A 20916-nucleotide genomic window follows, 5' to 3' on the forward strand; every position below is an offset into this window, starting at 1 on the left:
TCAGTTCTAGTTCAGTTCTAGTTCAGTTCTAGTTCAGTTCTAGTTCAGTTCTAGTTCAGTTCTAGTTCAGTTCTAGTTCAGTTCTAGTTCAGTTCTAGTTCAGTTCTAGTTCAGTTCTAGTTCAGTTCTAGTTCAGTTCTAGTTCAGTTCTAGTTCAGTTCTAGTTCAGTTCTAGTTCGATTCTAGTTCAGTTCTGATTAAGTTCAAGGTCAGTTCTGATTCAGTTCAAGGTTAGTTCAGTTCTAGTTAAGTTCTCGTTCAGTTCTAATTCGCTGCTAAATCAGATCTAGTTTAGTTCTCGTTCAGTTCTAATTCGGTGCTAAATCAGTTCTAGTTCAATTCTAATTTGGTTTTACTGTAGTTCTAATTAGATTCTAATGTAGTTCTAGTTAGGTTCTAATGTAGTTCTAGTTAGGTTCTTCTGTAGTTCTAGTTCAGTTTAATTTCAGTTCTAGTTGTAGTTCATTTTTAGGTAGGATCGACCTCTAATTTTTAATGTTAAAATTTATGTTCGAAAATTTTGAACTTAAAAAACATAATTAATTGGGTTCATGTGAGGGATGTAGTTCAATAATAAAATCACAACATAGTTTTTTCAACTTTTTTATTAATCTCAATAAGGATGTAATCTTTGAGCCGTATGCATCATAGATAGCGACGTCTGAGGTCCACCTGCTGTTGGCGGCGGTGGTAGAGTAACAGCATGTGGAGGCGGTGGACCCATTATATGAGCCATAGACATACTACCACCTGGATTAGGTTGCAAAGATGCAGCCGCATTTAAACCTAAATGATGAGCCTGAGCATGTAAACCATCATGATGAGTATGAGGACCCAAAGCCACTGCCGCCTGATGATGATAATGATGTGGTGTAGCGTGAGAAGGTGGAGGAGGTGGTGGCGCCACCATTTGTGTATGACCTCCTAGGGGTAAATTTAAAAGATTATTCGAACCATGTGTGCGAAAATGCACTGATAAACTTCCAGCCGATTCAAATTCCTTATCACAGTCCGGACACTTGAAAGCATCATCATTAACCACGGTGTCGACAATTTCATCTTCTTCATCTTCACTGCGCTCAGTCAGATTTGTCATTTGATGTAGCTTTCGTTTGTGGGCCAACATATCACGATTACGGCTGAATGACTTGCCACAAACATCACAATGATGATTTTTTATACCCGTATGGGTTATCATATGTTTGGAGAGATCACCGGCGGTATAAAATGATTTCTGACATACTGGACAATGTTGATCACGTATGCCGGTGTGTATTTTTAGATGAGCCTGGAAATTTCCTAAAGCGGAGAACTGTTTAGAGCAGATTTCACATTGAAATGGCTTGTCACCGGTATGAGTGCGTTCGTGTATTTGTAAATTGTATTTTTGAGCAAAACGTCGAGGACAATAGCGACAGGGAAATGGTTTTTCCCCAGTATGCGTACGTATGTGTTGCTGTAGTTGGGCCGAACATTTAAAGGTTTTATTGCACTCGTAACAGGTTTGTGGCAGTTTGGGCAGAGGTTTGGGTCCTCGCTTTTTGTGTTCTTCAGGTGGTTTACGTTGATAACGGGAGCGTCTTTTGCTAGAATAGTAAATTATTGATTGTGCCATGGTTTAGAGGCAATAACTATTGAAATATCTTAATTTTTATTTGCTTTTATTAGAGGAATGAAATATTGCCCAAATTTTAAAAAGTTTGCCTATGAATGATCTTTAAAAAGTCTTGTAAAGAAATTTGATTGATATTTTCGCACTCTCGAAAAAAACATATATTTTTTTTTTTGTATAGAAAGGCTTTATTGTACTTACCTTTTCTTTTGTTAGTTCTCTGCTCCTCCTCTTCATCCTCTTCCGAATCTGAAGAGTTTCCCGTGGTATTATGATAATTATGAGATTTACCTAACAAACCCAAGGACAAATTATCCTCTGTATTAGTTTCTGCATCACATATACTATAAAAAAATTAGTCTTAAAATTCCATTTTCAATTGAATCTATGGTCACTTACCCATAACCTCGATCTGTTAAACCCAAATATTGTCTCAGTCTTATATCGGAATTTTCACATTCCTGTTTAAAATGATATGCTACTCCTAATCTATAGATGCAATTATTGCATATAACCTCGGGTAAACCATCCTTTTTATACACCCGTATCTTGGCACACAGCATTAACATGGTAGAGGGCATCATACTGAACTCGGTGCTATAGATGGATGTGAGGGCACCTTCTTTTAAACATACCCGACAGATTTTGTGTAGATTGTAATCCATATCCATGGGATCAATAGTGTTATTTGAAAATTATTGTCATAAACAAAAACATGAAAACATTCGTTTATTTTCTAATTTCTGATGATTTGTTTACAAGCAACAGCTGTTGTAAAGGGTTGCCACACACACAAATGTGGTTGTTTTGAGAGAATATACACGAATTGCAAGAAAGGATCGTTTTGGTCTAATATAATAATTTGTTACAAAATCTGATTAATATTATTGATTTCACCGATTACATTGTCATTATAAACAAAAAATAATGTTATTTTAAAGAGAAATGGATAATGATAAAGACGTCGTTGTTATTTATAAAGCAAAAACAACGACGTTATTTATTTCACCAGCCGCCGAACTCTAACACAACACGGTTGCAATTGCGAATTTACAAAGAGCCGGTTCACACAAAGAAACTTTTGTTGTTTAAATGTCTACACAGAAAAACTTTTGTTTCGGCAACTACGTAAAAACAAGAAACTCTCTACAGCTAGAGAGATGATTGATATATCTGATTTTAAATCGGCAACTTCTCGAAAGCATATCTGACAGAATTATTGAAAATTCCGATGACATCTGGAATTTTTAGAAAATTGATTGAAGTAATAGTTCTCGTGAGTCTAAAAATAAATCTCGTGAAAATGAGTTGTAGAACGAGAGATATCAATAAAATTGTATTCACTAATACAAAAATTATTTACTCTGGTAGACAATGCCGATTTTTAAAATATTTGCTTCCAAAATCTCATTTTTTAATCTATCGGTTTCTGTTTTTATTTAAAATCGTTGAAAATTTAAAAACTTAATTGAAAAAAGACGATTTTGAGCCGTCGCCGACATTTTCAGTATCATACGCCGTCACCGTTAATATTTGAAGGCGCAGTGCTCTGAGTTAAACAGAAGGGAAAACTGAAAAAATTTCTTACGACTTTCCTTTCAATAACAAAAATTCAGTGAAAAAAAGTGAAAAATTTTAATAAAAACGCATAAGAATAATTAAAGAAAATGTTAAATTTGTAGTGCAGCCTAAAAACCATACAAAAAGACAATAATTTTTGGTTAAAAACAAGCGAAAAAAATAAAGAACGAAGGAGAAAAAAAGCAAAGAATCATCAAATTTTATTTTTTACATATACAACACAGAAGCAGCCGTAGTAGGCAGCAGCAAGACGCAGTCAGTCTACCACCAACAACAAACTTGTGTGTGAGCGACGCAGTAGTATTGACGAATATTCGCCCACAATAACAAAAGAAGAGCCCCCCTTTTGGTTACAAGAAGGAAAAAATAAAATTGAAGAAAATATTAAAAAAAAAACGAATATTGATAACGAATATTTTCTCAAAAAAGCAAAAAAATTAACACAAAAAAGCCTTATAAAACACCAACAGAATTGTATTAAACATCCTAACCGACGAAAGCCATGAGCAGTAGCGCTGATGGATCTTCTATACGCTTTAGCGACCATACTCTGGACAAGGCCACCAAGGCCAAGGTAACATTAGAGAATTACTACAGTAATTTAGTCACCCAATATGGTGAGCGTAAACAACGTTTAGCCAAACTAGAGGCTCAACTGAAAGACGAAAGTCTAACAGAGTCGCAGCGTCAGGAAAAACGTCTGCAGCATGCCCAAAAGGAAACAGAATTTCTGCGTTTGAAACGTTTACGTTTAGGTGTCGAAGATTTCGAAGCACTTAAGGTAATTGGTCGCGGTGCCTTCGGTGAGGTGCGTTTAGTACAAAAGAAGGACACTGGCCATGTGTATGCCATGAAGGTTTTGCGTAAGGCCGATATGTTGGAAAAGGAACAGGTCGCTCATGTACGAGCGGAACGTGATGTTCTGGTCGAGGCCGATCATCAGTGGGTAGTGAAAATGTACTACAGTTTTCAGGTGGGTTTTTGAAATGAAAAATATTTGTGCTTTATTTTGTTTTATGAATTTACGAGGGGGTCATTAACCTTAAATTATTTTATTTTTATACTCAACATCTCCACTCCAAGTGGTAGGGGAGTATATTAAACATTGTTGTTTGGTTTGTTATTTTGTGAAGGAAAAATGTTGAAGTGGTTTGCTTTAGAACTAAACTAGAACTGAACTAGAACTGAATTAGAATTGAACTAGAACTAAGTTATAACTGAACTAGAACTGAAATAAAACTGAACTAGAACTGAAATAGAACTGAACCAGAACTGAACTAGAACTGAACTAGAACTAAACTAGAACTGAACTAGAACTGAACTAGAACTGAACTAGAACTGAACTAGAACTGAACTAGAACTGAACTAGAACTGAACTAGAACTGAACTAGAACTGAACTAGAACTGAACTAGAACTGAACTAGAACTGAACTAGAACTGAACTAGAACTGAACTAGAACTGAACTAGAACTGAACTAGAACTGAACTAGAACTGAACTAGAACTGAACTAGAACTGAACTAGAACTGAACTAGAACTGAACTAGAACTGAACTAGAACTGAACTAGAACTGAACTAGAACTGAACTAGAACTAAATTAGAACTGAACTAGAACTGAACTAAAACTGAATTAGAACTGAACTAGAACTGAAATAACACTGAAATAGAACTGAACTAGAACTGAAATAGAACTGAACTAGAACTGAACTAGAACTGAACTAGAACTGAACTAGAACTGAACTAGAACTGAACTAGAAGTGAACTAGAACTGAACTAGAACTGAACTAGAACTGAACTAGAACTGAACTAGAACTGAACTAGAACTGAACTAGAACTGAACTAGAACTGAACTAGAACTGAACTAGAACTGAACTAGAACTGAATTAGAACTGAACTAGAACTTAACTAGAACTGAACTAGAACTGAACTAGAACTGAACTAGAACTGAACTAGAACTGAACTAGAACTGAACTAGAACTGAACTAGAACTGAACTAGAACTGAACTAGAACTGAACTAGAACTGAACTAGAACTGAACTAGAACTGAACTAGAACTGAACTAGAACTGAACTAGAACTAAATTAGAACTGAACTAGAACTGAACTAAAACTGAATTAGAACTGAACTAGAACTGAAATAACACTGAAATAGAACTGAACTAGAACTGAAATAGAACTGAATTAGAACTGAACTAGAACTGAAATAAAACTGAACTAGAACTGAAATAGACTGAACCAGAACTGAACTAGAACTGAACTAGAACTGAACTAGAACTGAACTAGAACTGAACTAGAACTGAACTAGAACTGAACTAGAACTGAACTAGAACTGAACTAGAACTGAACTAGAAACTGAACTAGAACTGAACTAGAACTGTACTAGAACTGAACTAGAACTGAACTAGAACTGAACTAGAACTGAACTAGAACTGAACTAGAACTGAACTAGAACTGAACTAGAACTGAACTAGAACTGAACTAGAACTGAACTAGAACTGAACTAGAACTGAACTAGAACTGAACTAGAACTGAACTAGAACTGAACTAGAACTGAACTAGAACTGAACTAGAACTGAACTAGAACTGAACTAGAACTGAACTAGAACTGAACTAGAACTGAACTAGAACTGAACTAGAACTGAACTAGAACTGAACTAGAACTAGAACTGACTAGAACTGAACTAGAACTGAACTAGAACTGAACTAGAACTGAATTAGAACTGAACTAGAACTTAACTAGAACTGAACTAGAACTGAACTAGAACTGAACTAGAACTGAACTAGAACTGAACTAGAACTGAACTAAACTGAACTAAAACTGAACTAGAACTGAACTAAAACTGAACTAGAACTGAACTAGAACTAACTAGAACTTAACTAGAACTTAACTAGAACTGAACTAGAACTGAACTGGAACTGAACTTGAACTGAACTAGAACTGAACTAGAACCGAACTAGAACTGAACCAGAACTGAACTAGAACTGAACTAGAACTGAACTGGAACTGAACTAGAACTGAACTAGAACTGAACTAGAACTGAACTTGTACTGAAGTAGTACTGAAGTAGAACTGAACTTGAAATGGAGCTAGAACTGAAATAGAACTGAAATAAAACTGAACTAAAACTGAATTAGAACTGAACTAGAACTGAACTAGAACTGAACTAGAACTGAAGTAGAACTGAACTAGAACTGAACTAGAACTGAACTAGAACTGAACTAGAACTGAACTAGAACTGAACTAGAACTGAACTAGAACTGAACAAGAACTGAACTAGAACTGAACTAGAACTGAACTAGAACTGAACTAGAACTAGAACTAGAACTGAACTAGAACTGAACTAGAACTGAACTAGAACTGAACTAGAACTGAACTAGAACTGAACTGGAACTGAACTGGAACTGAACTAGAAATGAACTGGAAATGAACTGGAAATGAACTGAACTAGTATTGCACCAAAGTGAACTAGAACTGAAATAGGGTTAAAATAGAATTGCACTAAAACTGAACTAGAACTGATCTAGAACTGAACCAGAACTGAACTAGAACTGAACTAGAATTGAACTAGAACTGAACTAGAACTGAACTAGAACTGAACTAGAACTGAACTAGAACTGAACTAGAACTGAACTAGAACTGAACTAGAACTGAAATAAAACTGAAATAGAACTGAAATAGAACTGAACTAGAACTGAACTAGAACTAGAACTGAACTAGAACTGAACTAGAACTGAACTAGAACTGAACTAGAACTGAACTAGAACTGAACCAGAACTGAACTAGAACTGAACTAGAACTTAACTAGAACTTAACTAGAACTGAACTAGAACTGAACTAGAACTGAACTAGAACTGAACTAGAACTTAACTAGAACTGAACTAGAACTGAACTAGATCTGAACTAGTACTGAACTAGAACTGGACTGGAACTGAACTGGAACTGAACTGGAACTAGAACTGAACTAGAATTGAAATAGAACTGAAATAGAACTGAAATAAAACTGAACTAGAACTGAACTAGAACTGAACTGGAACTGAACTAGAACTGAACTAGAACTGAACTAGAACTGAACTACAACTGAACTAAAACTGAACTAGAACTGATCTAGAACTGAACCAGAACTGAACTAGAACTGAACTAGAACTGAACTAGAACTGAACTAGAACTGAACTAGAACTGAACTAGAACTGAACTAGAACTGAACTAGAACTGAACTAGAACTGAACTAGAACTGAACTAGAACTGAACTAGAACTAAACTAGAACTGAACTAGAACTGAACTGAACTAGAACTTAACCAGAACTGAAATAGAACAACCAGAACTGATTCAGAACTGAACTAGAACTGAACCAAAACTGAACTAGAACTGAGACTGTGCTAGAACTCTAGTCGAAATGAATTAGAACTAAACTCGAATTGAACTAGTACTGATCTGTCTAGTTTTACAAAATGTTAAATAAACAAAAACTTTTTTGAAAAAATCAAATGTCAATATATCTCTGCTCTTTTTCCAGTTCGTTTCTTTCTTACTTTGTTCATTTGCATTTATTACTTTAAATATTGACCTATAAATATTGCCTCATTTAAATATTATTGACTCAATGGTGTTATTGCTTTTTTTTCGCACACATTTATTATTAAAGTATAAGTGATAACAATAACAGACACCACAATGAACCTACTGTTTAACAATTGTTACACATATTTGTTGATTTTTCTTTAGTTTCTTCTCTAATGCAAATAATATGGTTAAAATAACACCAAGGTTTTCTTATTTTTTTCTACTATAAGCCCCTTTTTCATTACAAATAAAAATATGTAAAAAAAGCCTAACACAACATCAAATTATTATGAGTCATTTAATAATTGTAACAGCATTAAGTAAAATTTATGTTTATTGAACTCTTTATGAACAGGGCTATGGCTTGGTTGTATGGAAAGAAATAAAGAAATCTTATAAAAACTGATCTTTGTTTTAAAAAATCGTAATTGTTTCTTTTTATTTTTTTTTTGTGGATTCTTACTGACTTGTGTTATTTCAAGTAGACAGACAGACAGACAGTCAATTGGGTTAATTTTTGTTTCCAGTACCCTCTTCTCCTCTTTTTTAAATTTTTTTTAGATAAAGTGTATAATTAATTGGCATAATGCCGTAGTCGTTGTCGTCGCTGCTGTTGCGGTATTAAAGGGAAAGTAAAAACAACAATAAAATCACGAATACAATACAAATCATTGGCCATCATATTCTAAAGATGTGCTGTGTCAATCGCTTTTATTGTTTGCTTTTTTTATTTATTTAAGTTGGAATTAGAAATTGATTTTTGTTTGGTAGAAGGTAATATTGGGGGAAGTATACAAACAGATAGAAGATAATTTATGCAAATATGGTTAGTGGGTGATGTTATCAAAATAATAGAATCTTTTTCGAAATGTTTTTTTTTTTTTTTTGGTATATTTATAACTGGAATATGTATAAACAAGATTTCATTTTTATTTAAAAATAGGGAGTGTTTTTATGGATGACGAATTTGTTTTTGAGGAAAAGATTTATTTAAAAAAAGAATTTAAGCTGAAATTGTTTAATGAACTTTATTCAAAACATGTTCAAAAGATCAAACTAGCATAATTTTCTACATATATATTTTATACAAAATCTATAGTATTTCGACTAAAGTAGAACTAGAACAGAACTAGAAGAGAACTAGAACAGATCTAGAACAGAACCAGAACAGAACTAGAACAGAACTAGAACAGAACTAGAACAGTACTAGAACAGAACTAGAATAGAGCTAGAACAGAAATAGAACAGAACCAAAACAGAACTAGAACAGAACTAGAACAGAACTAGAACAGAACTAGAGCATAACTAGAACAGAACTAGAACACAACTAGAACAGAACTAGAGCATAACTAGAACAGAACTAGAACAGAACTAGAGCAGAACTAGAGCAGAACTAGAACAGAACTAGAACAGAACTAGAACAGAACTAGAACAGAACTAGAACAGAACTAGAATAGAACTAGAACAGAACTAGAACAGAACTCGAACAGAACTCGAACAGAACTAGAACAGAACTAGAACAGCACTAGAACAGAACTAGAACAGAACTAGAACAGAACAGAACTAGAACAGAACTAGAACAGAACTAGAACAGAACTAGAACAGAACTACAACAGAACTAGAACAGAACTAGAACAGAACTAGAAGAACTAGAACTAGAACAGAACTAGAACAGAACTAGAACAGAACTAGAACAGAACTAGAACAGAACTAGAACAGAACTAGAACAGAACTAGAACAGAACTAGAACAGAACTAGAACAAGAATAGAACAGAACTAGATTAGAACTAGAACATAACTAGAACTAGCACAAACCTAGAACTAAACAAGAACTAAACTAGACTTGAGGTACAACTAAACTTTACTGATGTAATTTTCTAATCTATTTTAACATTTTTAATGATTTCTAAATTATTTTTAACTCTTTATAGGATCCCTCAAATTTATATTTAATTATGGAATTCTTGCCCGGCGGTGATATGATGACATTGTTAATGAAAAAAGATACACTTTCAGAGGAATGTACACAATTTTATATTGCAGAAACAGCATTGGCTATAGACTCAATACATAAATTAGGTTTCATACATAGAGATATAAAGCCCGATAACTTACTATTGGATGCACGCGGACATCTAAAGGTGAGCTGTTTTATAATATATACCTAACCAAACCCACTAAAATAATGATTTTTGTCCCTCGCTCAGCTCTCTGATTTCGGTTTATGTACCGGTTTAAAAAAATCACATCGTACTGATTTTTATAGAGATTTATCACAAGCAAAACCATCTGATTTTATAGGAACATGTGCAAGGTGAGTCAGCATCCTGAATACACCAACGAAAAATAAATTTATTATAAACTCTTTTATCTTTAATAGCCCCATGGACTCAAAACGTCGTGCCGAATCGTGGAAACGCAATCGACGAGCCTTGGCCTACAGTACTGTCGGCACACCCGATTATATTGCCCCCGAAGTATTTCTCCAGACCGGCTATGGACCCGCCTGCGATTGGTGGTCCCTAGGCGTTATTATGTACGAAATGTTAATGGGTTATCCACCCTTCTGCTCAGATAATCCTCAAGATACGTATCGTAAGGTGATGAATTGGCGTGAAACATTAATATTCCCTCCCGAAATACCCATATCAGAAGAAGCTAAAGAAACCATTATTAAATTTTGCTGTGAAGCCGATCGTCGATTAGGTTCACAGAGGGGTTTAGAAGATTTGAAATCAGTACCATTTTTCCGCGGTGTCGATTGGGAGCATATACGCGAGAGACCAGCAGCTATACCCGTTGAAGTGCGTTCAATTGATGACACGTCCAACTTTGATGAATTCCCCGATGTTTCGTTAGAAATACGTAAGTTTTTTTATTTATTTTTTATCCGAAGAAATTTCGAAAGCAATGATTCAAACTGAACTAGAACTGAACTAGAACTGAACTAGAACTGAACTTGAACTGAACTAGAACTGAACTAGAACTCAACTAGAACTGAACTAGAACTGAACTAGAACTGAACTAGAAATGAACTAGAACTGAACTAGAACTGAACTAGAACTGAACTAGAACTGAACTAGAACTGAACTAGAACTGAACTAGAACTGAACTAGAACTGAACTAGAACTGAACTAGAACTGAACTAGAACTGAACTAGAACTGAACGAACTGAACTAGAACTGAACTAGAACTGAACTAGAACTGAACCTAGAACTGAACTAGAACTGAACTCGAACTGAACTAGAACTTGAACTAGAACTGAACTCGAACTGAACTAGTTACTGAACTAGCAACTGAACTGGAATGAACTAGAACTAAACTAGTACTGAACTAGAACTGATATAGAACTGAACTAGACAGAACTAGAACAGAACTAGAACAGAACTAGAACAGAACTAGAACAGAACTAGACAGAACTAGAACAGAACTAGAACAGAACTAGAACAGAACTAGAACAGAACATAGAACAGAACTAGAACAGAACTAGAACTGAACTAGAAACTGAACTAGAACTGAACTAGAACTGAACTAGAACTGAACTAGAACTGAACTAGAACTGAACTAGAACTGAACTAGAATGAACTAGAACTGAACTAGAACTGAACTACTAGAACTGAACTAGAACCCGAACTAGAACTGAACTAGAACTGAACTAGAACTGAAGTAGAACTGAACTAGAACTGAACTAGAACTGAACTAGAACTGAACTAGAACTGAACTAGAACTGAACTAGAACTGAACTAGAACTGAACTAGAACTGAACTAGAACTGAACTAGAACTGAACTAGAACTGAACTAGAACTGAACTAGAACTGAACTAGAACTCAACTAGAACTCAACTAGAACTGAACTAGAACTGAACTAGAACTAAACTAGAACTGAACTAGAACTAAACTAGAACTGAACTAGAACTGAACTAGAACTGAACTAGAACTGAACTAGAACTGAACTAGAACTGAACTAGAACTGAACTAGAACAAAACTAGAACAAAACTAGAACAAAACTAGAACTAGAACTGAAATAGAACTGAACTAGAACAGAACTAGAACATAACTAGAACATAACTAGAACAGAACTAGAACTGAAGTAGAACTGAATTAGAACTGAACTAGAACTGAACTAGAACTGAACTAAAACTGAACTAAAACTGAACTAGAACTGAACTAGAACTGAACTAGAACGGAACTATAACAGAACTAGAACAGAATTAGAGCAGATAGATAGATAGATAGATAGATAGATAGATAGATAGATAGATAGATAGATAGATAGATAGATAGATAGATAGATAGATAGATAGATAGATAGATAGATAGATAGATAGATAGATAGATAGATAGATAGATAGATAGATAGATAGATAGATAGATAGATAGATAGATAGATAGATAGATAGATAGATAGATAGATAGATAGATAGATAGATAGATAGATAGATAGATAGATAGATAGATAGATAGATAGATAGATAGATAGATAGATAGATAAATAAATAGATAGATAGATAGATAGATAGATAGATAGATAGATAGATAGATAGATAGATAGATAGATACATAGATACATAGATACATAGATTAACGTTTATTTATTTTATATTAAACATTTTTTATATTTCTCTTTTCTTTACAGCTTCTGCTCCTATGCCTCAGGGCAGTGAAATAGCTAAAGATTGGGTCTTCATCAATTACACCTTCAAACGTTTCGAAGTACGAAATTTAGAGTGAGGCTGAGCTATCATTCGTTTTTAAAAACAACAACAACAACAACAAAAATCATTGTTTACATTTAATTTCTATATGTATTTTTTTTTTCTAAGTTGAACTTAACGCCGTAAGAAAAACAAAAATAAAACAAGCTAAAAAAAAATAACTATTAAAAACACTTATAACTTACAAGCCACAAAATGCAGATAGAAAAAAAAACAAAACAAAATAATAAAACAAGAACAAATTTAAACTAAATTATTGAATTGAAAAAAAAAAAAACAAATTACAACTAAAACTTGCAACTGGTTTTAAGAGTTTTAGAACTTTTTAAACACAAATAATAAAATAAATAAAAAAAACAAAACACAAATATTAAAACTTACAACTAAAGCTTAAGTTACAAGTTTAGGGTATTATTTCCAAAAAAAATAATTTCTTTTCTGTTTGGGGATTTTGTTATTGATAAAATAGTGAAAGAAGAAAAAAAAACTTAAATAATTTAATTAACTTTTTAAGGCAAAATGTTGCTTTTGAGAAAAAAATTTAGTATTAAAACAAAAAATTATTAAAAATAGAAAAAAAAAAAAAACGAAAAAAAATTCTTTAAACAAAACAAAATTTGCTTATTTATTTATAAAAAAGTTTTCTTTTTGATTTAGTGTTTTTTAATGTGTTTAAGCCGTCTGCTTTTTTTTAAATAATTAATTTTAATTATATATTTAATATATATATTTTTAATTTAATTAAAACTTATTATACATAGTAGTTCAAATAATATGAAAAAAATTTCCTAATAATTGTGATTTATCAAAACTCTCTTTCTCTCTCTCTATCCCACAGCTGCTAATTTTTCAAACTCTTTTTTTTTAATTTGTGTTAAATTTTAAATGTTTTTAAAGTGAAGTTATAATTTTTTTTGAGCTTTTTCAGGCTTTAAAGCTTTAAGTTGTAATAATTTCTATAAAATTTGTTAAAAATGTTCTTTCGTTCTTTATAAAAAAAGGAAAAAATTAAAAAAAAAATATCATTCAAACCCACGTTTTTGAAACTGAAAAATATCACTCACTCTTAAAACAAATACTCACTAACACAACTTAATCTCTACTCTCTTTCACACTCTCCCTTAACCATTCCTTAAACAATCACTCACTCTCTCTCTCAACTTCCTCAATGCTTGATTTATAATTTTCAAAAATCTTCCTTAAAAAAAACTTTCTCATTTAATTTAAAATGTTCTGAGAAATAAAATTATTTATAATAATATAAAAAAAAATTATATATTCTAAACGAAAATTTCTATAAACAATTAAGTAAATATTTAATATACACTTAAATAAAATTGACTTAATACTAATATAAAATAATAACAACAACAAACCAACACAATAATACTATAATATTTAAAGAAAACTTGTTTTTTATTGAAAGACTTTTTTTTTAATTTTTCAATTCTTTTAAATAAACATTTTATCTCCCTTACTCCTTCCTCTTTGCTTCTTTTTTATGTTTCGTCTTCTTAAACAAAAAACAAGTTTGTGTATTACAATTATCTTAAATTAAATTATAAATAAATGAGAAAAATAATAAAGAGTTTTAAAGCAAAACATAAAAAAAATATATAAAATTATAAAGAAGAAAACATATTTTTGGTAATCAATAGGAATACTAAAAGGAAAATAAATTTTAAGTAAAAAAATAAAAAAAAAAATAAACAAAAAAAAAAAAAAAAAAACGCAATAAATGGAAGTGTGCATACAAAAATTTAAAAGAAAGTGTTTTATTTGTTTAAAAGAGAATTCAGAAATTGTAACTAGAACAGTATCGAACAACTTCGTCTCTGAAAGCCGAAATTATATCAATTTCGCCTTTAAAGATTTCAACCAACGTACACTGTGAAACTGCCACTGCAGCAGCAACTCACTTGAAAACTTTACAACATTCCAGAATTGTACATACCACAAACCTACACTCCGTCTAAAGTTGCAGAGGTCATGAACAAATCTAAAACATTCCAAGGAGATTAACATCACACTGTTCGTTGCTTCTCCGCGGCATGTTTGGAAGGACCTTCAGGTATAGTAGGATAATATAACAACTTTATATGCAAGATCCCTTAGATTATTCCATATATAGATACAACAACTTCGAACGACACTAATAGCAAGCCATAAATATCAATGTTAACGTACTTGGAGATGGCTTACCGGCAATATCAAAAGTAGAAATAGAGCAACAGAAAGAGCAAATATTCTTGTTATAAAGGGGAAGATATCACAATAATTAATAATAAGCAGTTGGGTGGAAACATAAAGCTCCTATAGGATGACCCTAACGTGAAAGGAAGGAGGAGAAAGCTGCTCAGAATGAGCCAGTTCGAAGTTACGAATTCTGAGTGGACACACAGAAATTAAGGGCACAACTATAGGTATATCTTTTTTAAATTATTTAAAAAACATTATCCATTCAAACCACTCAACTGGAGAAGAACTACATATTTGAGATTTGAACAGGTGCAATTGTTGCACTGTTCGAAACTACATGCTATTGACAACACGGTCGATAGTCTAGTCTACACTCTAATATATAGTCTAGTCTGGAGTCTAGTCTATAGTGTAATCGATAGTCTATTCTAGTCGATAGTCTAGTCTTAAGTCTAGTCTATAGTCTAGTCTATAGCCTAGCCTATAGCCTAGCCTATAGTCTAGTCTATAGTCTAGTCTATAGTCTATTCTATAGTCTAGTCTATAGTCTAGTCTATAGTCTAGTCTATAATCTAGTCTATAGTCTATTCTATAGTCTAGTCTATAGTCTAGTCTCAGTTTAGTCTATAGTCTAGTCTATAGTCTAGTCTATGTCTAGTCTATAGTCTAGTCTATAGTCTAGTCTATAGTCTAGTCTATAGTCTAGTCTATAGTCTAGTCTATAGTCTAGTCTATAGTCTAGTCTATTAGTCTAGTAGTCTAGTCTAGTTCTATAGTCTAGTCTATAGTCTAGTCTATAGTCTAGTCTATAGTCTAGTCTATAGTCTAGTCTATAGTCTAGTCTATAGTCTAGTCTATAGTCTAGTCTATAGTCTAGTCTATAGTCGAGTCTATAGTCGAGTCTATAGTCGAGTCTATAGTCGAGTCTATAGTCTAGTCTATAGTCTATCTATAGTCGAGTCTATAGTCGAGTCTATAGTCTAGTCTATAGTCTAGTCTATAGTCTAGTCTATAGTCTAGTCTATAGTCTAGTCTATAGTCTAGTCTATAGTCTAGTCTATAGTCTAGTCTATAGTCTAGTCTATAGTCTATAGTCTAGTCTATAGTCTAGTCTATAGTCTAGTCTATAGTCTAGTCTATAGTCTAGTCTGTAGTCTAGTCATTAGTCTAGTCTATAGTCTAGTCTATAGTCTAGTCTAGTCTAGTCTAGTCTATAGTCTAGTCTATAGTCTAGTCTATAGTCTAGTCTATAGTCTAGTCTATAGTCTAGTCTATAGTCTAGTCTATAGTCTAGTCTATAGTCTAGTCTATAGTCTAGTCTATAGTCTAGTCTATAGTCTAGTCTATAGTCTAGTCTATAGTCTAGTCTATAGTCTAGTCTATAGTCTAGTCATAGTGTAGTCTATTGTCTAGTCTATAGTCGAGTCTATAGTCGAGTCTATAGTCGAGTCTATAGTCGAGTCTATAGTCGAGTCTATAGTCTAGTCTATAGTCTAGTCTATAGTCTAGTCTATAGTCTAGTCTATAGTCTAGTCTATAGTCTATAGTCTAGTCTATAGTCTAGTCTATAGTCTAGTCTATAGTCTAGTCTATAGTCTAGTCTATAGTCTAGTCTATAATCTAGTCTATAGTCTAGTCTATAGTCTAGTCTATAGTCTAGTCTATAGTCTAGTCTATAATCTAGTCTATAGTATAGTCTATAGTCTAGTCTATAGTCTAGTCTATAGTCTAGTCTATAGTCTAGTCTATAGTCTAGTCTATAGTCTAGTCTATAGTCTAGTCTATAGTCTAGTCTATAGTCTAGTCTATAGTCTAGTCTATAGTCTAGTCTATAGTCTAGTATATAGTCTAGTCTATAGTCTAGTCTATAGTCTAGTCTATAGTCTAGTCTATAGTCTAGTCTATAGTCTAGTCTATAGTCTAGTCTATAGTCTAGTCTATAGTCTAGTCTATAGTCTAGTCTATAGTCTAGTCTATAGTCTAGTCTATAGTCTAGTCTATAGTCTAGTCTATAGTCTAGTCTATAGTCTAGTCTATAGTCTAGTCTATAGTCTAGTCTATAGTCTAGTTAATAGTCTTGTATATAGTCTATACTCCAGTCTAGCCTCTAGTGCACACTGTAGTCTTTAATTTATAATTCAGTCTATAGTCTAGTTTATAGTCTAGTCTATAGTCTAGTGTATAGTCTAGTCTATATACTATATAATATAGTCTATAGTCTAGTCTATAGTATAGTTAATAGTCTATAGTCTAGTTAATAGTCTATAGTCTAGTTATAGTCTATAGTCTAGTTATAGTCTAGTCTATATTCTAGTCTATAGTCTAGTCTATAGTCTAGTCTATAGTCTAGTCTATAGTCTAGTCTAAGTCTAGTCTATAGTCTAGTCTATAGTCTAGTCTATAGTCTAGTCTATAGTCTAGTCTATAGTCTAGTCTAAAGTCTAGTCTATAGTCTAGTCTATAGTCTAGTCTATAGTCTAGTCTATAGTCTAGTCTATAGTCTAGTCTATAGTCTAGGTCTATAGTCTAGTCTATAGTCTAGTCTATAGTCTAGTCTATAGTCTAGTCTATAGTCTAGTCTATAGTCTAGTCTATAGTCTAGTCTATAGTCTAGTCTATAGTCTAGTCTATAGTCTAGTCTATAGTCTAGTCTATAGTCTAGTCTATAGTTAGTCTCTAGTCTAGTCTATAGTCTAGTCTAGTCTAGTCTAGTCTAGTCTATAGTCTAGTCTAGTCTATAGTCTAGTCTATAGTCTATAGTCTAGTATAAGTCTAGTCTAGTCTATAGTTTAGTCTATAGTCTAGTCAATAGTCTTGTCTATAGTCTTGTCTATAGTCTAGTCTACAGTCTAGTCTACAGTCTAGTCTATAGTCTAGTCTATAGTCTAGTCTATAGTCTAGTCTATAGGTCTAGTCTAGTCTATAGTCTAGTCTATAGTCTAGTCTATGGTCTAATCTATAGTCTAGTCTATAGTCTAGTCTATAGTCTAGTCTATAGTCTAGTCTATAGTCTAGTCTATAGTCTAGTCTATAGTCTAGTCTATAGTCTAGTCTATGGTCTAATCTATAGTCTAGTCTATAGTCTAGTCTATAGTCTAGTCTATAGTCTAGTCTATAGTCTAGTCTATAGTCTAGTCTATAGTCTAGTCTATAGTCTAGTCTATAGTCTAGTCTATAGTCTAGTCTATAGTCTAGTCTATAGTCTAGTCTATAGTCTAGTCTATAATCTAGGTCTATAGTCTAGTCTATAGTCTAGTCTATAGTCTAGTCTATAGTCTAGTCTATAGTCTAGTCTATAGTCTAGTCTATAATCTAGTCTATAGTATAGTCTATAGTCTAGTCTATAGTCTAGTCTATAGTCTAGTCTATAGTCTAGTCTATAGTCTAGTCTATAGTCTAGTCTATAGTCTAGTCTATAGTCTAGTCTATAGTCTAGTCTATAGTCTAGTCTATAGTCTAGTCTATAGTCTAGTCTATAGTCTAGTCTATAGTCTAGTATATAGTCTAGTCTATAGTCTAGTCTATAGTCTAGTCTAGTCTAGTCTAGTCTAGTCTATAGTCTAGTCTATAGTCTAGTCTATAGTCTAGTCTATAGTCTAGTCTATAGTCTAGTCTATAGTCTAGTCTATAGTCTAGTCTATAGTCTAGTCTATAGTCTAGTCTATAGTCTAGTCTATAGTCTAGTTAATAGTCTTGTATATAGTCTATACTCCAGTCTAGCCTCTAGTGCACACTGTAGTCTTTAATTTATAATTCAGTCTATAGTCTAGTTTATAGTCTAGTCTATAGTCTAGTGTATAGTCTAGTCTATATACTATATAATATAGTCTATAGTCTAGTCTATAGTATAGTTAATAATCTATAGTCTAGTTAATAGTCTATAGTCTAGTTATAGTCTATAGTCTAGTTATAGTCTATAGTCTAGTTATAGTCTAGTCTAGTCTATAGTCTAGTCTATAGTCTAGTCTATAGTCTAGTCTATAGTCTAGTCTATAGTCTAGTCTATAGTCTAGTCTATAGTCTAGTCTAAAGTCTAGTCTATAGTCTAGTCTATAGTCTAGTCTATAGTCTAGTCTATAGTCTAGTCTATAGTCTAGTCTATAGTCTAGTCTATAGTCTAGTCTATAGTCTAGTCTATAGTCTAGTCTATAGTCTAGTCTATAGTCTAGTCTATAGTCTAGTCTATAGTCTAGTCTATAGTCTAGTCTATAGTCTAGTCTATAGTAGTCTATAGTCTAGTCTATAGTCTAGTCTATAGTCTAGTCTATAGTCTAGTCTATAGTCTAGTCTATAGTCTAGTCTATAGTCTAGTCTATAGTCTAGTCTATAGTCTAGTCTAGTCTATAGTCTAGTCTAGTCTAGTCTAGTCTATAGTCTATAGTCTAGTCTAGTCTATAGTCTAGTCAATAGTCTTGTCTATAGTCTTGTCTATAGTCTAGTCTACAGTCTAGTCTACAGTCTAGTCTATAGTCTAGTCTATAGTCTAGTCTATAGTCTAGTCTGTAGTCTAGTCATTAGTCTAGTCTATAGTCTAGTCTAGTCTATAGTCTAGTCTATAGTCTAGTCTATGGTCTAATCTATAGTCTAGTCTATAGTCTAGTCTATAGTCTAGTCTATAGTCTAGTCTATAGTCTAGTCTATAGTCTAGTCTATAGTCTAGTCTATAGTCTAGTCTATAGTCTAGTCTATAGTCTAGTCTATAGTCTAGTCTATAGTCTAGTCTATAGTCTAGTCTATAGTCTAGTCTATAGTCTAGTATCTAGTCTAGTCTATAGTCTAGTCTATAGTCAGTCTATAGTCCTAGTCTATAGTCCTAGTCTATAGTCTAGTCTATAGTCTAGTCTATAGTCTAGTCCTAGTCTAGTCTATAGTCTAGTCTATAGTCTAGGTCTATAGTCTAGGTCTATAGTCTAGTCTATGTCTTCTATAGTCTAGTCTATAGTCTATCTATATCTGTCTATAGTCTAGTCTATAGTCTAGTCTATAGTCTAGTCTATAGTCTAGTCTATAGTCTAGTCTATAGTCTAGTCTATAGTCTAGTCGATAATCTAGTCTATAGTCCTAGTTTAATAGTCTTTTGTATATAGCTATAACTCCAGGTCTAGCCTCTAGTGCACACTGTAGGTCTTTAATTTATACTCAGTCTATAGTCTAGTCAATAGTCTAGTTTATAGTCTAGTCTATAGTCCAGTGTATAGTCTAGTCTATAGTCTAGTCTATTGTCTAGTCTATAGTCTAGTCTATAGACTAGTTATCTCTAGTCTATAGTCTAGTCTATAGTCTAGTCTATAGTCTTGTCTATAGTCTAGTTTACAGCCTAGTCTATTGTCTATTCTATAGTCTAGTCTATAGTCTAGTCTACAATCTAGTCTATAGTCAAGTCTACAATCTAGTCTATAGTCTAATCTACAGTCTAGTAATATTCTGGTCTATAGTATACTAGTATATAGTCTAGTCTATTGTCCATAGTCTAGGCTATGGTCTATTCTATAGTCTAGTTTATAATCTAGTCTATAATGCAGTCTATAGTTTAGTTAATAGTCTAATCTATTTAAATTTTAAATATTTTCATATTTTTTAAATTTAATTTATTAAAGGTATGAATGAATGTATGTACTTACTTCTTGATTTCGATTAACACACATATAGTCCTCATACCGTATCAATTTAGGAATAGGAACTCGTTTAAGGTTCATTACTCATCAGGAATATTTACTTTTTTTGGTGCAAATTAGCGTAATAGCAAAAATTTATCAAACATAATTTGGGTAAAATCCAAGTGTTTTTGGGTGTATAATTTTGAAGTTTTAGTGTAAAATTTAGTTTGTAAAAAATGTATTTTTGTATTTGAAATCTGAAGAGCTGTTTTTCTTGTTGTTTTTTACCTCTTTATCAAATAACAATACTCACTGTTGTCATTACTCTTGCTTTCTATTCCATTTACTCTTGCTTGCTACTCCTTTAATTATCCTTAAACTTTCATTACCAGATAGTTATGCGTTGGGCTGTTTTGTTTTTTTCCTTTTTTTAAGAATTGAAATCTTTATTATTTTTTTTTTTTTTGTTTTGTTTTGAAAATGTTTGTAACGGCAGTTATTTTGCATTACGTTCATCATCACATCAATTGTTTTACATAATTAATTAATATTATAATAATTTTGTTTTTTGTTTCGTTTTTATTAATATTATCCATAAAATAATAATAAAATGTTAAAAGTTTAACTATGTGCTTAAATTCTAATGAAAAAA

At 32.5% G+C, this 20916-nt stretch overlaps 2 protein-coding genes across 2 annotated transcripts; one reads left to right on the forward strand and one right to left on the reverse strand.

Moving 5' to 3' along the window:
* Window positions 1-307: 307 nt before the first annotated feature.
* Window positions 308-20694, reverse strand: LOC119607353 (zinc finger protein 628). The gene is made up of 4 exons (XM_037961221.1): window positions 20289-20694; window positions 2012-2461; window positions 1810-1956; window positions 308-1586 (listed from the first exon to the last, which is right to left on the reverse strand). The coding sequence occupies exons 2-4, from the start codon at window positions 2281-2283 to the stop codon at window positions 614-616; spliced, it is 1392 nt and encodes a 463-aa protein (XP_037817149.1). The 5' UTR covers window positions 2284-2461; window positions 20289-20694; the 3' UTR covers window positions 308-613.
* Window positions 3145-12816, forward strand: LOC119607352 (serine/threonine-protein kinase tricornered). Its single transcript, XM_037961220.1, has 5 exons — window positions 3145-4166; window positions 9685-9894; window positions 9961-10067; window positions 10134-10618; window positions 12390-12816. Exons 1-5 carry the CDS (start codon window positions 3696-3698, stop codon window positions 12482-12484), a joined length of 1368 nt encoding a protein of 455 aa, XP_037817148.1. The 5' UTR covers window positions 3145-3695; the 3' UTR covers window positions 12485-12816.
* Window positions 20695-20916: the final 222 nt, after the last annotated feature.

The sequence above is a fragment of the Lucilia sericata genome, unplaced genomic scaffold (genome assembly GCF_015586225.1).
Source record: "Lucilia sericata isolate MDLA Ls3-8-SP2 unplaced genomic scaffold, ASM1558622v1 Contig000689F_arrow, whole genome shotgun sequence".
NCBI lineage: Eukaryota > Metazoa > Arthropoda > Insecta > Diptera > Calliphoridae > Lucilia > Lucilia sericata.